The 25,083-nt window shown below is 42.8% G+C and overlaps 1 protein-coding gene across 7 annotated transcripts in view; it reads right to left on the bottom strand.

The window, feature by feature from the left end:
• Positions 1-25,083, bottom strand: part of MYRIP (myosin VIIA and Rab interacting protein) — a 1,107,682-nt gene that overhangs the window by 128,604 nt on the left and 953,995 nt on the right. For all 7 annotated transcript variants that reach the window (XM_077269059.1, XM_077269058.1, XM_077269060.1 and 4 more), the window contains 2 exons: positions 22,006-22,658; positions 12,099-12,335 (listed from right to left, as the gene is read on the bottom strand). In XM_077269059.1, coding sequence (XP_077125174.1) covers positions 12,099-12,335; positions 22,006-22,658 — 890 coding nt within the window. The remainder of the gene's footprint in view (positions 1-12,098; positions 12,336-22,005; positions 22,659-25,083) is intronic.

The following is a 25,083-nucleotide window of genomic DNA, read 5'->3' as shown; positions in this document are numbered from 1 at the left end:
AGGTTTAATAAACTTCTCGAATGTGGTTTTGAACACCTTGAGGGGTGCAGATAATAATTGTGTAACTTTTGGGTACTTTCTGTCATATAGGCCCTCAAATCACTTCAAATGTGATGTGTTGCCTAAAAAAAATGGTATTGTAAATTTTGTTGGAAGAATGAGAAATCGCCGGTCAACTTTTAACCCATCTAACTTTCTAACAAAAAAAATTATGCTTTCAACTTTTTGTTGATGTAAAGTAAACATGTGGGAAATGTTATAAACTATTTTGTGTGAAATAAATTTGATTTAAGGGCACAAAAATTAAAAGTTTGAAAAAAGTACAATGTGTCATGAAAAAACAATCTCAGAATCAGTGGGATCCGTTGAAGCGTTCCAGATCTATAACCTCATAAAGTGACAGTGGTCAGAATTGTAAAAATTGGCCTTGTCATTAAGGTCAAAATTGACTGTGTAACTAAGGAGTTCTAACCTTCGATTAAACAGCTGCCAAGTAACAGTATGTTATGTGCTTATCTTATGCATGATGATACAACTCACTGGCATTCTTATATAGCAAGCACAAAAATAAGAGAAAGCCAAAGGATACTACTTCAATATGATTTTCCCTAACAGACTGGCTGTAAAAAGAATTAATATCTAGTTATTGCACCCAGAATTCATGTGGAAATATAGCAAACTCCCTGGAGACATATGAGTATAATACAGAGGTTGTAGAAGAGCAGACGAGACCAAAGGACTGTAAATCCAGCCTAAATTAAAACCAGTCAGCTGATTATGACATGATGCTATTAATCTTACAGAGGAGCCGACACCAGATTAGAAGTGCTCAGTTTTCGCTCTTATTTTATTCCCATTGCTCCCTAGAGTATTTCACTGTTTTTGTTTAAACTGCCATATGCTTCCGGAGACATGGGCCGTTCTATTTAGAGCTACGTTTTATGGTGTTTACCAGGGGCCATGTTTTTAGGCTGCTTTGCATTATTACCCTCTGAGCAGCGCACCCTTGCTAAAGACCATAAAAAAGAGTACTAAATAAAAAGGCCACTTTCTATACAACCATATGGCAGATTTAAAAGGAAAAAAATGTAATACTCAGAGGAGCAGCAGGAATAGGCACAAAACAGGCTAGTTTTGACCTGGTGACTGGACCTCTTTAAGAATGCCATTTTTATTAATTCTGTGATAAGCAGGAAAGGAAATATAACAATAATAATGTATACATGCTATATGGCATTGCAGAGAATTTAACATTTGAAAGCCATGTACGTAGTGGTATCATAAAAGGATAAGCTTCATAGGGAAGCATTCACATTGCGTTTAAACACCCATTCAATTTACCCTGTAAAACGGAATTCGAACAAATGTTCCGTCGGGGCCATACACTATAATCGCGCCAACAGGGCAAACATGCGCTCTACCGTGCATGATTTTCGGGCGTGTACGCCTACTCGAGAAAGACACTCAGACCCTAGTATGTCTAATTGTACGCCTCCAGTAGGTGAACATGCCCGAAAATGATGCACCATTTATAGTCTATGGCACCATTGGCACATGTATCCAAATTGCGTTTTGTGGGGGGGAAAGTTGGACATTAGCCTCGACTGGGCCACCGAACGGGTACCTAAATGCTATTTGAAAGCACCCTAACACATAAGACAAAGGTGTAAATACTGTGCATTAGTGCATGTAGCAGAGATAATATAAACCATTATTAGTAATACCATTGTATAGTGTCAAATAATACCACTATACTAATCTGAAATACTAAGACAACGAAGCTAAAGAAAACCAGTTCCCAGGTTGCAATTTCATAAATTTCTAGCTACTTGAAACTTTCTTCCTCCATGCTGCCAGCCACTGATAAGGCAGACTGTAGAGTCTTAGGGTACGTGTCCACGGTCAGGATGGCCGGCGGTATCGTCGGAGCGGCTAAGCCGCTCGGCGCTAAGCCCCGCCCCCTTCTGGGACGCGATGATGCCGGATGTGTTAACTGTACACATCCGGGATCATCGCATTCCTCGCATAGGGTCTTGTGATATTCCTTGCGGCAACGCTGCGTCGCCGCAAGGAACACGGACATGCTGCGATCTGAAAAGACGCTCAGCATGTCCGGAGTCGCAGGCCACCGCGTGCGTGTTTCCACGCATAGTGGACACGGGATTTCAAAAAATCCCCTCCACTACGCTGGAACATCTGGACGCTGCGTGTTTGACGCTGCGGCCCCACGCAGCGTCAAACACGCAGCGTTTCCTGACCATGGACACGTACCCTTTTAGAGTCTATAGAGTAGACAGTATAGATGGCCACTACGGATATGGAAACTATTACAAGCCCTGTTCTCATGGGAGTCAGTCAAACCAAGTGGGGCAGCAATAAGGCGTGGGAAGCTTGGAAAATGTCTCCACTTCACTGACTAGTAAGATCTAACTAGCATGAGGTGACGCAGGGTTAACACCTGAATTTTAGAAAAATGACATAATAAATGGATGTACTAAGGAACCTTTGGACACTGCAGGAGAAGAGCAAACTTTTTCTTCCCAATTCCTCTTAAAGGGAACCTGTTAGCTGATACATGGCACCCGATCCATGTATGCAGGGAGACTCCTGTTGCTCCAGGGCAGCAGGCAAGGAGAAGCCACAGATCACACGCCTTTCCGGCTAGTCTCCTTTGTGTTTTGGTCCATTTAATTGACATTAAAACTATGTTTTTTCTTAAACTGTGCAGTGATTCAGAGTTAATGTATATGGCTGAAGTCATGCAGCCACAGTCTAATACACAGTCTAATATTGCCCTTTAACCCCTTAAGCCCTAAGGGTGGTTTGCACGTTAATGACCGGGCCAATTTTTACAATTCTGACCACTGTCACTTTATGAGGTTATAACTCTGGAACGCTTCAACGGATCCCGGTGATTCTGACAATGTTTTCTCGTGACATATTGGGCTTCATGATAGTGGTAAAATTTCTTTGATATTACCTGCGTTTATTTGTGAAAAAAAACGAAATTTGGTGAAAATTTTGAAAATTTCACAATTTTCCAAATTTGAATTTTTATGCCCTTAAATCACAGAGTCATGTCACACAAAATACTTAATAAGTAACATTTCCCACATGTCTACTTAACATCAGCACAATTTTGGAACCAAAATATTTTTTTCTTAGGGAGTTACAAGGGTTAAAAGTTGACCAGCAATTTCTCATTTTTACAACACCATTTTTTTTAGAGACCACATCACATTTGAAGTCATTTTGAGGGGTCTATATGATAGAAAATAACCAAGCGTGATACCATTCTAAAAACTGCACCCCACAAGGTGCTCAAAACCACATTCAAGAAGTTTATTAACCCTTTAGGTGTTTCACAGGAATTTTTGGAATGTTTTAAAAAAAAATGAACATTTAACTTTTTTTTTTTTTAATTTACTTTACCTCCAATTTGTTTCATTTTACCAAGGGTAACAGGAGAAAATGGACCACAAAAGTTGTTGTACAATTTGTCCTGAGTACGCCGATACCCCATATGTGGGGGTAAACCATTGTTTGGGCGCATGCCAGAGCTCGGAAGGGAAGGAGCGCCATTTGACTTTTCAATGCAAAATTGACTGGAATTGAGATGGGATGCCATGTTGCGTTTGGAGAGCCCCTGATGTGCCTAAACATTGACACCCCCCACAAGTGACCCCATATTGGAAAGTAGACCCCCTAAGGAACTTATCTAGATGTGTGGTGAGCACTTTGACCAACCAAGTGTTTCACAGAAGTTTATAATGCAGAGCCGTAAAAATAAAAAATCTTATTTTTTCACAAAAATGATCGTTTTGCCCCCAATTTTTTATTTTCCCAAGGGTAAGAGAAGAAATTGGACCCCAAAAGTTGTTGTGCAATTTGTCCTGAGTATGTTAATACCCCATATGTGGGGGTAAACCACTGTTTGGGCGCATGGTAGAGCTTGGAAGGGAAGGAGCGCCGTTTGACTTTTCAATGCAAAATTGACAGGAACTGAGATGGGACGCCATGTTGCGTTTGGAGAGCCACTGATGTACCTAAACAGTAGAAACCCCCCACAAATGACCCCATATTGGAAACTAGACCCCCCAGGAACTTATCTAGATGTGTTGTGAGAACTTTGAACCCCCAAGTGTTTCACTACAGTTTATAAGGCAGAGCCGTGAAAATAAAAAATCATTTTTTTTCCACAAAAATTATTTTTTAACCGCCAGTTTTGTATTTTTCCAAGGGTAACAGGAGAATTTGGACCCCAAGTGTTTTTGTCCAATTTGTCGTGAGTACGCCGATACCCCATATGTGGAGGGGAACCACCGTTTGGGCACATGGCAGAGCTTAAAAGGGAAGGAGCGCCATTTGGAATGCAGACTTAGATGGATTGGTATGCAGGCGTCACGTTGCATTTGCAGAGCCCATGATGTACCTAAATAGTAGAAACCCCCCACAAGTGACCCCATATTGGAAACTAAACCCACAAGGAACTTATCTAGATGTGTTGTGAGAACTTTGAACCCCCAAGTGTTTCACTACAGTTTATAACGCAGAGCCGTGAAAATAAACAAATCATTTTTTTCCCACAAAAATGGTTTTTAGCCCCCCAAATTTTTATTTTCCCAAGGGTAACAAGAGAAACTGGACCCCAAACGTTGTTGTCCAATTTGTCCTGAGTACACTGATACCCCATATGTTGGGGTAAACCCCTGTATGGGCGCACGGGATAGCTCGGAAGGGAAGGAGCACAGTTTTACTTTTTCAACGCAGAATTGGCTGGAATTGAGATCGGACGCCATGTTGCGTTTAGAGAGCCCTGATGTGCCTATACAGTGGAAACCCCCAATTGTAACTGAAACCTTAACCCAAACACACCCCTAACCCCAACACACCCCTAACCCTAATCCCAACCCTAACCACACCCCTAACTCCAACACACCCCTAACTCTAATCCCAACCATAACCCTAACCACACCCCTAACCCTGACACACCCCTAACCCTAATCCAAACCATAAATGTAATCCTAACCCTAACTTTAGCCCCAACCCTAACTGTAGCCCTAACCCTAACTTTAGCCCTAACCCTATCTTTAGCCCCAAACCTAACTTTAGCCCCAACCCTAACTTTAGCCCCAACCCTAACTTTAGCCCCAACCCTAACCCTAACTTTAGCCCCAACCCTAACTGTAGCCCTAACCCTAACTTTAGCCCCAACCCTAACTGTAGCCCTAACACTAGCCCCAACCCTAACCCTAGCCATAACCCTAGCCCTAACCCTAACCCTAGCCCCTAACCCTAATGGGAAAATGGAAATAAATATATTTTTTTAACTTTATTATTTTTCCCTAACTAAGGGGGTCATGAAGGGGGGTTTGTTGTACTATTATAGCGGGTTTTATAGCGGATTTTTATGATTGGCAGCTGTCACACACTAAAAGACGCTTTTTATTGCAAAAAATAGTTTTTGCGTCTCCACATTTTGAGAGCTATAATTTTTCCATATTTTGGTCCACAGAGTCATGTGAGGTCTTGTTTTTTGAGGGACGAGTTGACGTTTTTATTGTCAGGGATGTGACATTTTTTGATCACTTTTTATTCCGATTTTTGTGAGGCAGAATGACCAAAAACCAGCTATTCATGAATTTCTTTTGGGGGGGCATTTATACCGTTCCATGTTTGATAAAACTGATAAAGCAGTTTTATTCTTCGGGTCAGTACGATTACAGCGATGCCTTACTTATATCATTTTTTTATGTTTTGGCGCTTTTATACGATAAAAACTATTTTATAGAAAAGATAATTATTTTTGCATAGCTTTATTCTGAGGACTATAACTTTTTTATTTTTTCACTGATGATGCTGTATGGTGGCGCGTTTTTTGCGGGACAAGATGATGTTTTCAGCGGTACCATGGTTATTTATATCCGTATTTTTGATTGCGTATTATTTCACTTTTTGTTTGGCGATATGATAATAAAGCGTTGTTTTTTGCCTCATTTTTTTTTTACAGTGTTCACTGAAGGGGTTAATTAGGGGACAGTTTTATAGGTCGGGTCATTACGGACGCGCCGATACTGAATATGTGTACTTTTATTGTTTTTTTATTTAGATAAAGAAATGTATTTATGGGAACAATATTTTTTTTTCTTTATTTAGGAATTATTATTTATTTATTTTTTATTTTTTTTACACATCTAAATATTTTTTTTTTTACATTATCACATTGTCCCGGGGGGGACATCACTATATAGTGACAGATCGCTGATCTGACACTTTGCAGAGCACTGTGTCAGATCAGCGATCTGACGTGCACTGCTCCAGGCTTACAGGTGCCTGCTCTGAGCAGACGCTTGTAAGCCACCTCCCTGCAGGACCTGGAAGTAGCCCCGCGGCCATTTTAGATCCGGGGCCTGCAGGGAGGAGACGCTCGGTGCAAGGTGAGCACATCGCCTTGTACCGAGGGTCTCAGGGAAGCCCGCAGGGAGCCCCCTCCCTGCGCGATGCTTCCCTATGCCCCAGAAATGCTGCAATCATGTTTGATCGCAGTGTTCCGGGAGTTAATGTGCGAAGAGTGGTCCGTGACCGCTCCTGGCACATAGTGCCGGATGTTAGCTGCGATAGTCAGCTGACACCCGGCCGTGAGCGCAGCCGATTGCATATGACGTACTATCCCGTCACTGGGAATTAAGTCCCAGGTCACCTCGACGGGATAGTACGTCATATGGGATTAAGGGGTTAAACAGCAGATGTGATGTAACATCTTTAAACTTAACACACAACATATTAATTATACCACGATGCTAAAAAGTAGTAACCTACTACAATCAAAAAATATCTAGCAAATATTGATGAGCGAGCGGGCTCGGATAAAGTGCTATCCAAGAACGCTCGTGCACTTACAGAGTGTACTATTTTTGAGTCGCCGTAGCTGCATGTCTCGCAGTTGTTCTATGGCCGCAACACATGCAGGGATTACCTGTGACTTGAATATAGTAATTGAACACAGTTACAACATAGTATTCGAGCACACCGAAAATACTCACTTATGCATGATTGGATAACACCTCATCCGAGCACGCTCGCTCATCACTAGTAGTAAATCAAGAATTCCACATTAAATTATTGAACAGTTACCCTTTACCTTTTTTGGTCACACAATTATAAGTCTTTGTGTATAATTAAACCTACTAAAAAATCTATCACCATATTTTTGCTGTCCCATCTGAGGGCAGTGCAATTTAGGGGTGCAAACCTTTATTGCAGCAAAGTGTCACTTACTGAGCTGCTTGCTCTAGTTTTACTAACATCAGTTTTATCTGCTGCAGCTCTGCTAGTCCTCTCATTGATGATGATGATAAGCTCCTGCTATGTAGTCCTCCACATTCATAAGCAAGGGTTATCACCACCCCCTTCCATTGATTGTGTATAGGCAGAACGTTGCTAAAGGCATAAAGCCTATAAATCAACAAAGGTGCGGAATTAGACAACCCATCATAAAGAGGAGAAGCGGAGCTTCAGCAGATAAAGCAGTGATTTTATAAGAATTGTAGTAATAAGCCCAGTAATTGACCCAGCACTGGAGTTGGGGTCTCTGTCCTTATAACAGATTCCCTTAACTACATGTGTTGGGAATGGGGTTTGGTTTGCTATTTTGGTCCCACAAACCACATCTCCTGACCTCATCCTTAAAAAGGTATCTGAAAGAAAAACAAAGCAGTTCTATGAAGGAGCGGTAATGAATTTTGAAGTGTTGAGTCCAAGAAAATATTGTCTGTTGAGGTAAGAAATTGTACATTTCATAAATTGTCTGCTGCCATCTAAGTCTAATACATTTTCACACTTGGAACGTACAGTATATCACCTATCCATGGTGACACATGGTGGATGGGACAAAGTCATCTAGACTTCTTATCATTATAATGAGACAACCCAGTTTTCTCTATTATTGTCAGTGGCTAATGACATAGATTTATGTCCATGCAAGCTTATGGGACATAAGGAAAAAAAAGTGGTTGATGATTCACTGAACTGTGATCTTTAACTGGAAATGTTTTAGGAAATTGGTCACCTACAAGGAAAAACCTTGAAGACATAATTTGGAAAAATGTTCAAAGAATCCATCATTTTTTTTTCAAATTCTGAAAACTAAGGTTTATGAATAATCCTAAGTAATGAAGTCAGTCAATGATTAAGTAGCTGATTTTTACTGAAGGACTTTGATTGTAACACGTTGTCACATATCTCCCAGATAGGAGACAACTTTTTGATCAGTTGGAGTCCAACTGCTGGGGCCACCACCAACCACCAGACCAGGGCACTTTTCTCCTGATTAGAGTAGAGTGGCAGTGCTCATGCCTGCCTGATGCTCCTGTCACTCCCTATAGGGCTGCTGCTGAATAAAGCACTCCAGCAGTCCCATAGAGATGGAATGGAATAGCGCCTGACCATGCGCACTGACATTCCATTTGGGAAAAAAGTGGGGGTCCGAGCGGTCAGACCGCCACCAATATAAAAATGATCCCTTATCCATTGTATACAGACGTGGTCAAAATTGTTGGTACCCCCTCGTTTAATGACAGAAAAACCCACAATGGTCACAGAAATAACTTGAATCTGACAAAAATAATAATAAATAAAAAAATCTATGAAAATGAAAAACGAAAGACAGACATTGCTTTTCAACCATGCTTCCACAGAATTAAAAAAAAAATAAAACTCGTGAAATAGGCCTGGACAGAAATGATGGTACCCTTAACTTAATATTTTGTTGCACAAGCCTTTGAAGCAATCACTGCAATCAAACGATTCCTGTAACGGTCAATGAAACTTCTGCACCTCTCAACAGGTATTTTGGCCCACTCTTCAAGAGCAAACTGCTCCAGTTGTCTCATGTTTGAAGGATGCCTTTTCCAGATGGCATGTTTCAGCTCTTTCCAAAGATGCTTAATAGGATTTAGGCCAGGGTTCATAGAAGGCCACTTCAGAATAGTCCAATGTTTTCCTCTTAGCCATTCTTGGGTGTTTTTTAGCTGTGTGTTTTGGATCATTATCCTGTTGCAAGACCCATGACCTGCGACTGAGACCAAGCTTTCTGACACTGGGCAGCACATTTCTCGCTAGAATCCCTTGATAGTCTTGAGATTTCATTGTACCATGCACAGATTCTAGACACTCTGTGCCAGATGCAGCAAAGCAGCCCCAGAACATAACAGCCTCCTCCATATTTCACAGTAGGGACAGTGCTCTTTTCTTGATATGCTTCATTTTTCCATCTGTGAACATAGGGCTGATGTGCCTTGCCAAAAAGTTCCATTTTGGTCTTATCTGTCTATAGGACATTGTCCCAGAAGCTTTGTGGCTTGTCAACATGTAGTTTGGCAAATTCCAGTCTGGCTTTTTTATGATTTTTTTTTCAACAATGGTGTCCTCCTTGGTTATCTCCCATGAAGTCCACTTTGGCTCATACAATGACGGATAATGCGATCTGACACTGATGTTCCTTGAGCTTGAAGTTCACCTTTAGTCTGTTTAGAAGTTTTTCTTCGCTCTTTTGTTACCATTGGCATTATCCATCTATTTGATTTGTCATCAATTTTCCTCCTGCAGCCACGTCCAGGGAGGTTGGCTACAGTCCCATGGATCTTAAATTTCTGAATAATTTGTGCAACTGTAGTCACAGGAACATCAAGCTGCTTGGAGATGGTCTTATAACTTTTACCTTTAACATGTTTGTCTATAATTTTCTTCCTAATCTCCTTAGACAATTCTTTCCTTCGCTTCCTCTGGTCCATGTTGAGTGTGATACACAACATGTCACCAAACAGCACAGTATATACAGGCCCACTCACTGATTCCAAGATTGCAGACAACTGTGTTGCTAGTTAGTGGACACACCTTGATTTAACATGTCCCTTTTGTCACATTATTTTCAGGGGTACCATCATTTCTGTCCAGGCCTATTTCATGAGTTGTTTTTTTTTTTATTCTGTGGAAGCATGGCTGAAAAGCAATGTCTGATTTTCATTTGTTCATTTTCATAGATCTTTTATTTATCATTACTTTTGTCATATTCAAGTTATTTCTGTGACCATTGTGGGTTTTTCTGTCATTAAACGAGGGGTACCAACAATTTTGACCACGTGTGTAGATGATAACTAGTGATGAGCGAACAAGCTCAAAAGAGGTGTTATCAGAGTACTCTCGGTGCTAACTGAGTGACTTCGGAATGCTTGAAAAATATGTCCGAGTCACCGCGTCTGTATGTCTCGCAGATGTTCGATAACTGCAACACATGCAGGGATTGCCTAACAAACAGGCAATCCCTGCATGTAACATAGTAACATAGTAACATAGTTAGTAAGGCCGAAAAAAGACATTTGTCCATCCAGTTCAGCCTATATTCCATCATAATAAATCCCCAGATCTACGTCCTTCTACAGAACCTAATAATTGTATGATACAATATTGTTCTGCTCCAGGAAGACATCCAGGCCTCTCTTGAACCCCTCGACTGAGTTCGCCATCACCACCTCCTCAGGCAAGCAATTCCAGATTCTCACTGCCCTAACAGTAAAGAATCCTCTTCTATGTTGGTGGAAAAACCTTCTCTCCTCCAGACGCAAGGAATGCCCCCCTGTGCCCGTCACCTTCCTTGGTATAAACAGATCCTCAGCGAGATATTTGTATTGTCCCCTTATATACTTATACATAGGGTTGAGCGACCTTTAGTTTTTTAGGGTCGAGACGGGTTTTGTGAAACCCGACTGTCTTAAAAGTCGAGTCGAGTGAAATCGGCCGACCACCGTGAAAAGTCGGGTTTCGGCCGAAACACGAAACCCAATGAAGGAATTTATTTTTTTATTTATTTTTTTTTTTCTCTCTCTCTCTCTCCTCTGTCCCCTCTGTCCCAGCACAGAAAATTTTGTATTGCACATTCCAAATCCCTACTGCGCACAAGCGATAACATGACGATAGGCGTTCACTCCCCTAAGACCTATGTCATCACTCTGCCCACGCTCATTCATTGGCTGAAAAAATGGCGCTAAACGCGTCATACGAAACGCGACTTTAGCGCCAAGATCGCGTACCGCATGGCCGACCACGCACAGGGATCGGGTCGGGTTTCATGAGACGCTGACTTTGCCAAAAGTCGGCGACTTATGAAAATGCACGACCCGTTTCGCTCAACCCTACTTATACATGGTTATTAGATCGCCCCTCAGTCGTCTTTTTTCTAGACTAAATAATCCTAATTTCGCTAATCTATCTGGGTATTGTACTTCTCCCATCCCCTTTATTAATTTTGTTGCCCTCCTTTGTACTCTCTCTAGTTCCATTATATCTTTCCTGAGCACCGGTGCCCAAAACTGGACACAGTACTCCATGTGCGGTCTAACTAGGGATTTGTACAGAGGCAGTATAATGCTCTCATCATGTGTATCCAGACCTCTTTTAATGCACCCCATGATCCTGTTTGCCTTGGCAGCTGCTGCCTGGCACTGGCTGCTCCAGGTAAGTTTATCATTAACTAGGATCCCCAAGTCCTTCTCCCTGTCAGATTTACCCAGTGGTTTCCCGTTCAGTGTGTAATGGTGATATGGATTCCTTCTTCCCATGTGTATAACCTTACATTTATCATTGTTAAACCTCATCTGCCACCTTTCAGCCCAAGTTTCCAACTTATCCAGATCCATCTGTAGCAGAATACTATCTTATCTTGTATTAACTGCTTTACATAGTTTTGTATCATCTGCAAATATCAATATTTTACTGTGTAAACCTTCTACCAGATCATTAATGAATATGTTGAAGAGAACAGGTCCCAATACCGACCCCTGCGGTACCCCACTGGTCACAGCGACCCAGTTAGAGACTATACCAGTTAAACAGCCGCGAGACATGCAGGCGCTGGGACGTGAACATATGTTTCGAGCACGCCGAAGTCACTCGTTGAGCACCCGAGCATGCTTGGATAACACCATATGCGAGGACATTTGCTCATCACTAGGTATGACTTCTACCAACCAGACAACCCCTTTAAAGAATGTAACTTATAAACTTATATGAGGTGGTTTTTGAGATGTTGGCAGTTTTCGTACCTTTTTCAGTTCCTCTTGTATACATGTGGAATTGTCTTCTGATGAAAGCATTTCATAGTTTCCAGCGCTCAGTCTAGGCTCCGGCTCGTGCTCATCTCCAGATGAAGTTTCTCTGTCGCTCATCTTTGCTGTTAATTCATTTATTCTAGTCTTTAGTTTTTGCTCAATGCTGTCACTTTCCGTTCTATGTTGCTGATCTCCACTGCTCATCCCAGTTTCTGATAAATCACTACAACTCTGTAGGCAATAAAAAGAATTACACATTGCTATTCATAGTCTCTTTATAACACCTAAAATAACAGCAAAATGTGGAGAGAAATCACTGCATAAAGGAACACATTTGTAGATGGCCACAGGTATCTCTACTCTCCCAGAACTGTCACATGTTGTCAGCCACAGAGCGCCATAACAATGTCAGATATGGAGCCCAATAGTGTGGCGAAACAATATCATGTTGCTCTGCTCATCAATGTGGAGTAAATGACCTATGAGAATCTTATTATGCCACAGCATATGTAAGTTTCCCTTCCAGAAATACTATGAGTTACTGCAGAGGTGACATGCCTAAAGGAGTTGTCTAATCTCAGGCTGTAAGTCTGCAGTCACTCTATGTGACTGCAGACTTGTGACTCCTCACATTTTGTGCACTGTGTGTGCGACGCCCACCAGGGGGGGCGGTGGGGACTCGGAACCGGGTCGGACAGTTCTTTGGGGAAGTCACAGGGCCGTGACCCGTCTCTGTGGCCCTAGGTGTGCAATAAAAAAATGCAAGTGGAAAAGTTATATGGGATTGATTCGTGATGCCACCCATGGTGTTCAGCAAGGGATGGCCGACGCTGCGGTTCAGGTCCACTGGGGCCGGTGGTGACGCAGCAAAGATGGTACAGCTCCCCATGGGTAGAGGGGGGCCCCAGGGCAGATATAACAGTTATTTGATGATGGTAGCTGTTGTAATATTGGGCAGGTGACGCAGTAAATAATTCTGAGAACACAGCAGGGTGCAGTTTTCACACTTTACTCACAGTCTTAGGCTATAATCACCAGCCGGGTGCTGTGTCCTTCCAGTCCAGCCAGCTATCGGGTAGTTTGGGTGCTCTTTTCTGGGACCCCCTTGTTGTGTATCTTTCAAGGTCATCTTTTTGTGCTGGCTCACACCCTCCTCACACACTCATACACAGTGTCCCAAGCCAGCAGCCTCAGGTCCTGTCGGGCGACGTCCTCCTGGTCCCCTTGACCCTATATGGCTGCCTTTTTAGTGATTGTGTGTAGATTTGGCTGTGGCACATAGAGACAACACAGCCTCCAGTTTGCTAGCTGAGTCCTACAGTCTCTCCTCTAGTTTGGGGCCGGTCCCCACTGTGACGTGGTCCCCCCACCCGACTACGTTCGGTGTGAATTCGGGTGCCACAGGTGGATTCTTCACTTACCTGGCCCCTAGGACCCCTTTTCTCTGGAGCTCCTCTTAAACTCTCCTCAGCGACTCGCTCCTCTCTCTCACCGACTCCTCCCGTTTCAATGACAACACTTCACTCCCAACTGTCACTCTACCTCCAGGTCTCCTACCCTTATATACTGCCTTCACCCACACCCTCTACCTAGTCCCCCCTCCAGCCTGAGATGGGGCCCTCCCTAAATAGGGTCCGCACAGATCCCCTGGCCTGGAGTGGTGTGGTGTTGGTTGCTAGTATGCGGGTACCATGTAGTGCCCCCTCCTTACCCGAGAGTGGGGTACCACACCTCTGGCTGAGGTGCAGTACCTCTGTGGCAATTGGACCCTGAGGGGCACCACATGTGCTTTGAGGATTCTCCTAGGCTGGCGCCAGGAGCGGTGAGCACGTGACTGCAAATCTGCAGTTTGCATACTTCTGGCCACATTCCAACTAGACGTGTCTGGCCTCACTCAATTCAAATGTTTCCTTTCCTCCTAGACTGGGGCTGCTCCTCCGCTCTCAGACATGTGCCCCCCCCAGTCTCCTGACATTTTCTTTTGACTGCTGCAGTCAATCAGTGGCCACTGATCAGCTGCAGCCTTCACATTTCCGTCAGAGCAGAAGAACTGTGTTTCTTCCATTTGGATGGAAAAGTGAAAGCTGTGGATGATCAGTGCCTCTGATTGGCTGATCTGGTCCCTTTAAATTGTCAAGAGATTGGCAAAGAACACAGGGGAGAGCGGAGAGGTGGTGCCAGTCATGAAGGTCAGTATAGATTTTTTAATCTATAAAACAACCTAAGTCAGCTGTATTTTTTTTTCTGCTGGAAATCAGATGAAACATCTTTCATTCAAAGAAGGATCTGTCATCCATGAACAATCTGACAATCTGCTGCTGAAAGACTAATTATTTGTCACCAGGAGTCATCGAACCTGTATGGCCGGGTGAATCTAATGCCCAATATGGAATAAAATGTATATTGTTGCGTCAGTACAACAATCAGTTACTAGACTATCAACCTTTATTTATCTGATATGTTTCTGAATATTCAGTTCAAGAATTAGTGCATGATTGCCACCTGGTGGTGAAAAAGAGGCACCACACTATTCAATGGTTTTAGATAAAACATTTACCTTGATTAAACTAATACAAGTTTGATTGAGATATTTTCCACACTAAGGCTACGTTCACATTTGCGCCTTTGGGCGCAGCGTCGTCGACGCATAGCGACGCATGCGTCATGCGCCCCTATCTTTAACATTGAGGGAGCATGGACATGCGTTGTCATTCGTTTTGCTGCGTTTTGCGACGCATGCGTCGTTTGAGCGCACCTGGAGGGGCGCGGCAAACGCAACATGTTGCAGTTTTCCGGCATCGAAATTTTTTAAAAAAACGCATGCGTCGTGTTTGCGTCACCGATGCGCCCAAAAAACCCATTGAAGTCTATTGACAACGCAGGCGACGCAGGTACTTGCGTCGCTGTGCGTTGTATGACGCATGCGTCTTTTTACTAAAAAACAATAAAAGTGTCTAGACACTGTCTAGACACTACAAAACACCCTATAAATAAAAAAAAAAGGGGTTGGCATTGTCATTTACCAGCTGCAATACAGACAGACAACACCTGAAGAGAGATCTGCTTTCACAAGCTGTAAGTATCTATTCTCATTGCATTTTTTTTATGTTTTTTTTCTTCATTTTCAATTCAATTTGTGCAATGTTTGGTTACGGCTATGGCACTGTGGGTTTTTATTGAAAATGGTTTTTTTTACATCTGGTTCTGATGTATTTCTGGCGTGATATGATGGCGTTTTCTTGTCTCCGGCCTTGCTTGTTTTTGGATTGGTTGTAATGTATTTTGGGTTCTTCAGTTGACATACGGTTGTTCCACTGTTTTTTTAATGATTTTCTTGTTTAATTTCTGGATTAAAGTATATAAATTCTCATTGCATTTCTTTTCTGTGTTTTATTTCTTCATTTTGAATTCAATTTGTGCAATGTTTGGTCTGTACTTTATAACGGCTATGCCACTGTGGGTTTTTATTGAAAATCTGTGGTTTTATATATAGTTCTGATGTATTTCTGGCGTGACATGATGGCGTTTTCTTGTCTCCGGCCTTGCTTGTTTTTGGATTGGTTTTAATTTTATTTTGGGTTCTTCTGTTGTCATGCGGTTGTTCCACTGTGTTTTTTTTTTCTTGTTTAATTTCTGGTTTATGTGGTTTTAATTCTGGTTTCTATTCTGGGGGTAACCGTATGGCGTTTTCTTGGATCATGTCTTGATGTTTTTTATTGTAAAGTATGGCGGTTTATGCTAGTTTGCCTTTTCTTTGCCCTTTGTAATTTTTTTTTTTTCTATGCCAAAAAGGTATATGTGTCTAATTTTTTTGATTGCTACATAGGGGGCTGTTGTTGCTGAATTGTTTTTTTATCTTTTCTGGAACTGAATTCAGCTTTTGCTATACTCTGCATTGTGTCGTATCTGCCATTGATTTTAATTGCAATGTATGGCGTTGTGGTTTGATCAGTGCTTGCTGAGTTGGCATTGTCCTATGAGTGATCAGTCCATTGTGGTAGTAATGATGTATTTTAATTTTTTGCTATTTTCTTTTATGTGGCAGTGTTTTTGTGCTTTTCCTGTAAATTTTTTTAAAATTTTTCCTTGCAGAATTGTCAAGGTATATAATGGCGACCGACTCATCAAGCCACACGGCGCAGGGGAGTTCGGTGAGTATTATGTACAGTTGCTTACTATTTGCTGTCATTTGTACACTTGGCACTAATTTATTTTGTAAACAATTACAGGCTTCTGGAAGTGAGGAGGAAGGGACCCAGCAGGAGCAGCGACCTCGGGGCCAAGCTGTGGCGGCAAGACGGCGAGTAAGTATTTTTCAAAACAAAAGGAATATATTTTTTTTTTATTTCCTTTTTTTTCCGGGTGGAGGGGGGGGTGGGGGCCTGGTGGGTGGTGTTGGTGGTTGTTGGCAATTTGTTCAAAACGTTATCATTAATGTTCTTATATTATTCTAGGTTTCACAACGGGACCGCGATGAGAGTATAGATGTAGATCTCCTTATTTCCAGCATACAGGAGCGTGGCCCTTTGTGGGACAGCCGTGACCCCCGGCACGTGGACCAGGTTGTGTTGAGACGGATGTGGGCGGAGGTGGCAAAATCGCTGTGGGATGGCTTTGACAGCGCATCCACTGCGGACAAATCAAACTTTGGTAAGTATTTTTGAAACTCCGCTCAGACCCATCAGTCCAGGATAACACAACCGTGTGTGATGTGATCAACACCTTCAACTTTGTTGCATCGCACACGGCTGTGTTATCATTTGGAAATGTACATTTTCTTACCTTTTTTTGTTTGCATTCACAGTCAAAAAGTTAAAGACCAGATGGCGATCCATGAAGGACCGTTTCAATCGGGGCCTGTGGAAGGAGGAGAAGCAGGCTCGAAGTGGTGCTGCTGCGGCAAGGACGTCCACGTACAAATATACAAGGGCATTGCAGTTTCTGAGACCGGTCCTTGGCCGCCGAGAGTAAGTATTGGTGCAAAGCATCTGGTACTGCACAATATGCATGTCCACATAGCTAATTGCCCAGCCACATAGTACATGGCCAAGCCATTGACCATCCACATAGTATGTTGCCAATCCACTTAGTTTATTGCACAGCCGCATAGCATATTGCCCAGCCACACAGTACATGTCCTAGCCACGTATTATATTTCTCTTCCACATCGTATATTGCCCAGCCACATAAAACATTGTCCAGCCACATACCATATTGTCCATCCACGTATTATATTGGCCATTCCACGTAGTCTATTGGCCAGCCATGTTACATTTTCACTAGTGCCATGGTATATTGCCCATCCAGTTTTTTTTTTTTTTTTTAATTTTACCGCGACGGTCCTTGTAGTCCACGACAGTTTCCGTTCTGATCGCAGGAACTGTGATGACGTCCCTGTCACATGTCACAGACGTCATGGCACGTCCTGCGATCATCATAAAATCTGGCGGTCGGTCGTTTCAATAGCCAACAGAGGGCAACAATGTTTTTTTTTCAAATCAAATTGTAACTTTCAATTTTTAAATATTCATGCGGCATAGGCAGCGTCAATACTAAAGAGTTGCTGACACCTATGTTTTTAGTCCAAAAACTTTTTGTATGAACGCCGGCCGTTAGCAATGACAGTGGTGAGTATGCGGGCGACAGGCATTGACTGCGGGAAGGTTTCGCTCATTTTCTTCTGCAATGTGCCCGTCGCTGATTGGTCGCGTCAGCCATGACAGGCAGCTGGCGAGAACAATCAGCGAATTATGAGTTAAGGACAGACAGACTGACAGACAGACGGAGTTATATTTTAAAAAATTTTACTGTTGAGTTATGTAATGTTAACTTTATTATATTACAGGAATTGGCGTATGTGATCTGTTTTTTTGTAATACTAATGTTTTCCTTATCTTTCCACAGAACACACAGCAGCTCCCTCGAGCCTGTTGGCCCATCTGGACCGGTCCTTTATGAATCGCCATCTGACCCGTCACAGCCATCCCACAGCGAGAGCAGGCATGCACCACCATCTGGAGAACCGGCAGCTGGTCCATCAGGTGTTCCCCTGGCCGAGGCCACTGGTGCTCCTTCCTTCGGGTATTCCCGACAGAGTCAGCGGGCCTCGGACAGGCCGCTAATGCCCGAATTTTTGCATTTGAGCACGGTCTTCCAGAATTGTTTCAAGGCGCTGGGCGATAGAATGGACACAGCTCTGTCCAATATCAACCGGCGCCTTGAAACGATGGAATCCGAGCTCTCGAGGCTGGCAAAACATTTTTTTAGTGCCATTGCGAAGTGCATGGTGGAACATCTTACGCCGGAACTCCAGATTTTGGTGATGCAGGCCTGCAACAATGCCTACGTGAGTGCTCTGCAGCAGGCTCGGATCATGCAGTCAGCGACTACAATGCCCATAGTGCCATCGCTGGCTAGCATGACTCTGACTCCTGCTGCAGAGCCACTCTCCCGAGGTCCGGGTGCCGAGGGACGCCGCCACCGACACCATCACACAGCCGCCGAGGCCTGCTCCTGCTAGGCCCTCAGCCTCCAGAACCCGTCCTGCTGGGGAAGGCGCAGAGGGACAAAAAAAGAGGAGGAAGACTACAAGATCAGCAGCTGAGGCTCTGGCTGCTCCAACACAGACATCAAGATCTCGGCTGGGGTCGAGCCGGAGCAGGAGCAGCCAGAGCCAGTCAAGAACAAGTGGCAGGCTTGTGTTGCCTCCTCCCTCCCCTGCAGAGGTGGCTTTGTCTTCGCCGGCATACACAGAGGGCTTTGATTTGCCCTCAAGTCTCTTGGACTACGGCTCCACATCATCCTCCTCTTCCTCTCCCCACTCCCACGCAGACACTTACCACTCACCCATGGTAGCTGAGGTTGATACCCCATAGTTTTATTTCCCCCTTTTTTTCCTGTTTCCCCTATTAAAACTGTTATTTTGCAAACAATATGTGTTTTTATTGTGCAGTGTACTTCTCGGCAACTCACACCGTGCGCCGTCTACACATATTTTTTGTTTTAAACACCTCATATATATGCAATGTCAGACACTATTTCAACAATTTTTATTTTGCCTTTTTTTGGCTGTCTCTCATTGCTCTATGAGGTGTTTACAAACACTAACTGACATAGATTGTATACATAGAATAAGGTCAGTGCTCCGGTAAGTGGTTGCAATGGTCACGTTGCAAAGTGTTGACACTATTTGAATCAGGATGTATTTCTGCATCCTGACTTCAATACTTTAGACTCGCAAGAGTGGAGCGAACAAGATCGGCTCCCTCGTTGGCAAGCTGAACACTTTCCAAATACTTGCATATGGACCCGGCTTCGTGGTGTGCGGTTGATGATCTTCTTTTTTCCGGCACCGCAGACGCATGTTCCAAGGCTGTGTGAGTGGCACAACCCATGCACAACCGAAGCCTATTTGTTGGCCTCGCCATGGTGTGGTGCCAGTCACACTGCCGCGGCACATGCAGCTGCGGCGGGTGAAAATTGATGATCAGCCAGCGCGCTCAATGAAGCCGTGTTCCACATGCAACTAGTCTGGAAACTTGACAGTTTGACAAGGAGGGAGCCGATCTTGTTCGCTCAACTATAGAACACACGGCCATGTGAACAAAAGTGGGTTTTTTTTGGGAGCTGGTGATCACCAGAGTACGTTTTGGGCGGTACACCGTTTTAGCACAGTTGGTAGAAAAATGGACTTTGGAGAAGTCTAGAAAACTGTAAACTATTTTTTATTAAACAACAACATTTTAAAAAAAGGGTAGCCAGTTTGTAGATAGGGCACATTAAAGTAAGTTTAGTCAAAACACAAACATTTATAAAGTATAGGTAGATGCCAAATTTGAAAGAACATTACATTACCCACCTAAACTGATGACATTTATTGCACATAATACTGTATAAATATTTTATCATTATATTATATTTGTAGCACAGTCACAGTAGAGGTATTTATTGTTGTAGTTAAAACCAGAATAAAGTACAACAGTAAAACATAAACACTACACCATTGTATCTTGCCATGACACACGGCCAACATCTGAAACAAAATAGGAAGCAAATCGATCCCTCATCTGCGCAATTTCAATACTTGTCCTCAGAGGATCATTTTGGTAATCGGGCAATGGGTTTGGTATGGGTTCATCGAGTTCCACGATCAGTCTCTCTTTGGCCATAATATAATTGTGAAGAACCACACAAGCCTTCACCACCTCATCCACTGTCTTAATTTTCAGATTAATGGCGGATCCTAATATATGCCATTTGGAGACAAGGATGCCAAAGGCGCACTCCACAGTTCTTCTGGCCCTGGACAGTCTGTAATTGAAAATACTTTTTGTGTGGTCCAAGCCCCGACTGGAGTAGGGTTTCAGTAGGTTGGCACACATTTGAAACGCCTCATCCCCCACCACAACAAATGGCATCGCAGGGCCTTCGGTGTTGGGAAGAGGTCGTGGCTGGGGGAAATTAAAATTGTTCTCATATAATCTTGGCCCCATATCAGACTCCTTAAATGTCCGTGAGTCATTTGCACGGCCAAACGACCAATGTCCACGGCGAGAAACCTGCAGTCCGCACCTGCAATTGCCATGAGCACGGTGGAAAAGTATTTTTTGTAATTAAAAATCAGAGATCCACTTCTTGCAGGCTTTGTAATCCGAATGTGCTACCCATCCACCGCTCCAATACAGTTAGGGAAAGAACACTGTTGTTCAAATTTATTGGCGTTGGCCTCCCATATTTCAGTTGTAGGGACGGGTAAAAATTCATCACGGAGATTATCCCACAATGTGTGACATGTGTCGGCAATAATTCCTGAATTGGAAATGCAGGGATCTTAAGGTCTCTCCGGTAGCCAGGAAACTGCCAAGAAGAAAAATAAAGAAATTAAATTAAAGTACATTGTAATAAAAATAAATACATGTACCATACCCAACCCCAAAAACTTACAAAAAAAAAAAAAAAGGGCACAAGGGCAGAAAATATCACTGTCATGCTACATTACCTACCGTAGAGACACCAGCAGCCGTTCCTCTGCAGAAATTGATCGCCGAAGCTGCGTGTCCTGCCTGGTAATGGCTCCTTCCACCAGACGCAGCAGATAGCGGAAGCTGTCTTGAGACATCCTGGTATATTCAAAATATTTGTCCAGGTTGTCATTTAGCTCTCCAAAGAAGCAATGGTAGGTTCCACGGCTCTCCCGGACTTCCACGATAGGGTGTAGCCAAAAGCGCCGATGACTCCTTCTCCATTTATCCCTTTTCCTTTGATGGTAATAGGCGATAGCATAGGCATTATCCAAGGCAAAATCCAACTCCATATCCATGTAGATACTCTCCATGGGACGCTCCATCATGATGCTGGAAACACAAGCAAAATGGGAGGAATTCATCTCTGCCAGGGTATATATAGACAATTACATTACACCCAGCCTCTTCTAGCCATTGGTGGTCTTTATCTAGTGTCTAGACACTATTTGGGGGTTTTTTTTTGGAAGAATGACATCACTTTAGGAAAACGCATGCGTCGGAAAACGCTGCGTTTTTGGGTTAAAACGCAAAGATTTTACCAAAAAACGCTGCGTTTTCCGACGCATGCGTTGAGCGCATGCGTCCAAAAAACATGCGTTTTTCCAAGCGTTTTCATGCGTCGTGCGTTGCGTCGACGACGCTGCGCCCAAAGGCGCAAATGTGAACGTAGCCTTAGTTTTCTACATACAGTTATTAATATAGCTTAAACAATAATTATTTGTGTGAGCTGTATGATTTATGGTAAGGTTTTATAACTCTCATCTCATTATGGTGCTTGCATAGGACTGTCTGCCATTTCTGTCATTATTCAGGTCAATTACATACAGAAAAAGAATTCCAGATAAAAATTGATGACTTACGTCATTTTCTAAACAAACCTTATTTGTGTCCATAGTCCTTTTCTGCACTTTCACTACTGTATTGCTCCCCTCCCCCGCCTCCTCCAGGGATACTTTGCTCTTCCTCCATCTCCTTGACCGTTTCTCAATATCTGCATGGCTTTTTTCTGCTTCGCTGCTGTCTGAGTACTCCATACTAATAGACTGTGGGTTGAAATTGATATCCATCTTTCCATAGACGTAGTCCTTATGCATCTGCTCACAGGCACTCTTTCTGTTTGGCCATAGAGATTTGGCAGACAGCCGACTCTCTTTTAGAGAGTTAACAGAAGAGGTTTCGGAGTCGGAATACACAGTTTCGGTGTTTGTAAACAGTCCGGATGATGGGGATGTTACAGGCTGATAATAATCATTGCCACATGCCCACTCTGTGTTATACTGGGAGTCCGTATAGCAGGAATCATCAGACATTTCTCTTGTTCTTTGCCGATATGCATTGAGTGCCAAGTTCCAATCAACCTCCTCGTCACTGTCAGAGCCCATCTCGTCATAAGCTGAGACAACGGTAGACTCGTTCTCTAAGGATTTGAAGACTTGGCTCTTTGGTTGGGCAAGCATTCTTGGTGGAGGCAACGTTATACTTTGTAATGCTACCCAGTTTCCATCAGAACTCTGCAGAACTGGAGATGGACCTTGGAAGAAAACAATTACACACATTTTGAAGAAGAACATGTAATATCATTGTCCAAGAATCCAATACACAATAGAATGGCACCCATGAACCCAAACCCACAAATGTACTCTAACCCTTATATCAATCCTGAATCAGCTGCTGATTAGATTAGCAATAAATAGATTGATAGTTAACATATGATATAAACTTATGTCATCAACCAGGGCCGGCCCGAACGTATAGGTGAACTAGGCGGCCGCCTAGGGCGCCGACCCTAAGGGGGCGCCAGAGAAAAAATAGAAAAAATTATAAAAAATCTTTTCAAAAGGCAAAAGGTGTATGGGGAGGAGCTGAATGTGTATGAGGTGTAGGGAGCGGAGCCGTGTGTATGAGGTGTACGGAGCGGAGTCGTGTGTGTATGAGGTGTATGGAGCGAAGCTAAATGTGTACGAGGTGTACGGAGCGGAGCCGCATGTGTATGAGGTGTATGGAGCGGAGCGCATGTGTATGGAGCGCAGCCGCGTGTGTAGGAGTAGCTATGTGTGGCCATTATACGGTACGAAGTATCATGTGTGGCCAATATACAGTATGGAGCATCATGTATGGTCATTATACAGTATGGAGCATCATGTGTGGCCATTATACAGTATGGAGCATCATGTGTGGCCAATGGCCGTTATACAGCATGGAGCATCATGTGTGGCCGTTATACATTATGGAGCATCATGTGTGGCTTTATACAGTATGGAGCACTGTGTGGCCATATTTTTTTGTTTATAATTATTCTTTATGAAACAGTGTGATCAGCAGTGCTAAATGGGTGTGGTTGGGATGTGGATATGGGTGTGGCTAGTTATGAATGGGTGTGGTCAGAGGCGTGGCCTAAAATTTGCCACGGCGTGCTTAGTGCGCCGCAAACTTTATCCCTCTCTCCCATCTTCAAAAGTTGGGAGGTATGTTAAAAGTAGTAGGGGCGCAACAAAATAGTTTCGCCTAGGGCGCCATAATCTCTCAGGCCAGCCCTGTCATCAACCTAATTATTTAGTTTGTTGGCAGTTTGCAAACCAATACTTGGATGGGACCCCAATGGTCTTCAAGTGGTAGTCGAGCCTAAACAAGTTATCAATTACCCACTGGATGGATGGTAACTGTTAGATTGGTGTTGGTGCCACTGATGGGATCACCACCGATCACCAGAACTGGGAATTACTATCTTTAATTTCTCCTGGCAGCTTTACCCCAATCAGACGTTAGAATGAAGGGACATGTAAAGTATGCACCCTTCTACTCTAGTCAAGCCTTCAGCAATGAAAATACACATAGACAGCGGAGCTCAGCGATTGGCAGGAACAGCCAACAATCTGATCCATATGGAATGTGAATGAAAATTTGTATGGCCATGGCAGCAAAATGATTGATTGTCAAACGATCAATGGTCATTCAACTATCAACCTACCTCTATCTAATGTATATGGCCACTTTAACCCTTTACTGACAAGTTTTTGTTCTCTTATCTTTGAAGCAGCCATTTTTTTTTACTTTATTTTTTTTTCTTCAACTTCCTTCGTGGCTGTGTGAGCCCTTGTTTTAGGAAGGAGGTAAAACTAAATTATTTGTAGAGTTGCTCTGGGTTACATAAAAGTTACTGTACTGTAATTACTTACTGTAATATATATATATATATATATATATATATATATATATATATATATATACAGTACAGAGCAAAAGTTTGGCCACACCTCCTCATTTAAAGATTTTTCTGTATTTTCATGACTATGAAAATTGTACAGTCACACTGAAGGCATCAAAACTATGACTTAACACATGTGGAATTATATATTTAACAAAAAAGTGTGAAACAACTGAAATTATGTTTTATATTCTAGGTTCTTCAAAGTAGCCACCTTTTACTTTGATTACTGCTTTGCACACTCTTGGCATTCTCTTGATGAGCTTCACTATTTGCATTGCAAAACATACACACACAAACATACTGTATGTATATGTATATGCATACTCAATGGGTGAAATAAGTATTGAACATGTCACCAACTTTCTAAGTAAATATATTTTTAAAGGTGCTATTGACATGAAATTCTCACCAGATGTTGGTCACAACCCATCTAATCCACACAGGCAAATAACTCAAACCATAGATTCCATAAACTAAGCTACTGTATGTGTAATAATGAGAAATGACAAAGGGAAAAAGTATTAAACACAACAAGTAAGAGAAGAGCAAAAAGCCACGGAAAGTCATGTTACCAGCTGAAATTTACCAGTAATTAGATAGCAATCCTGCCACTAAGTGAAAAATCTTTTAGAAATACCCTGGTTTAGGGAAAGAGGGGAAAAAAAGAGACAAGTGCAGCGCTTCCTCTGTGCGTAATACATTTTTACCAACAATAAAAAAAATTCTTTTAGTTGTGGTTATGCTCACC

The sequence above is a fragment of the Ranitomeya variabilis genome, chromosome 6, assembly GCF_051348905.1.
Source record: "Ranitomeya variabilis isolate aRanVar5 chromosome 6, aRanVar5.hap1, whole genome shotgun sequence".
NCBI lineage: Eukaryota > Metazoa > Chordata > Amphibia > Anura > Dendrobatidae > Ranitomeya > Ranitomeya variabilis.
Note: the sequence above shows the minus strand (reverse complement) of the source record. Positions and strands in the feature narration are given on the sequence as shown.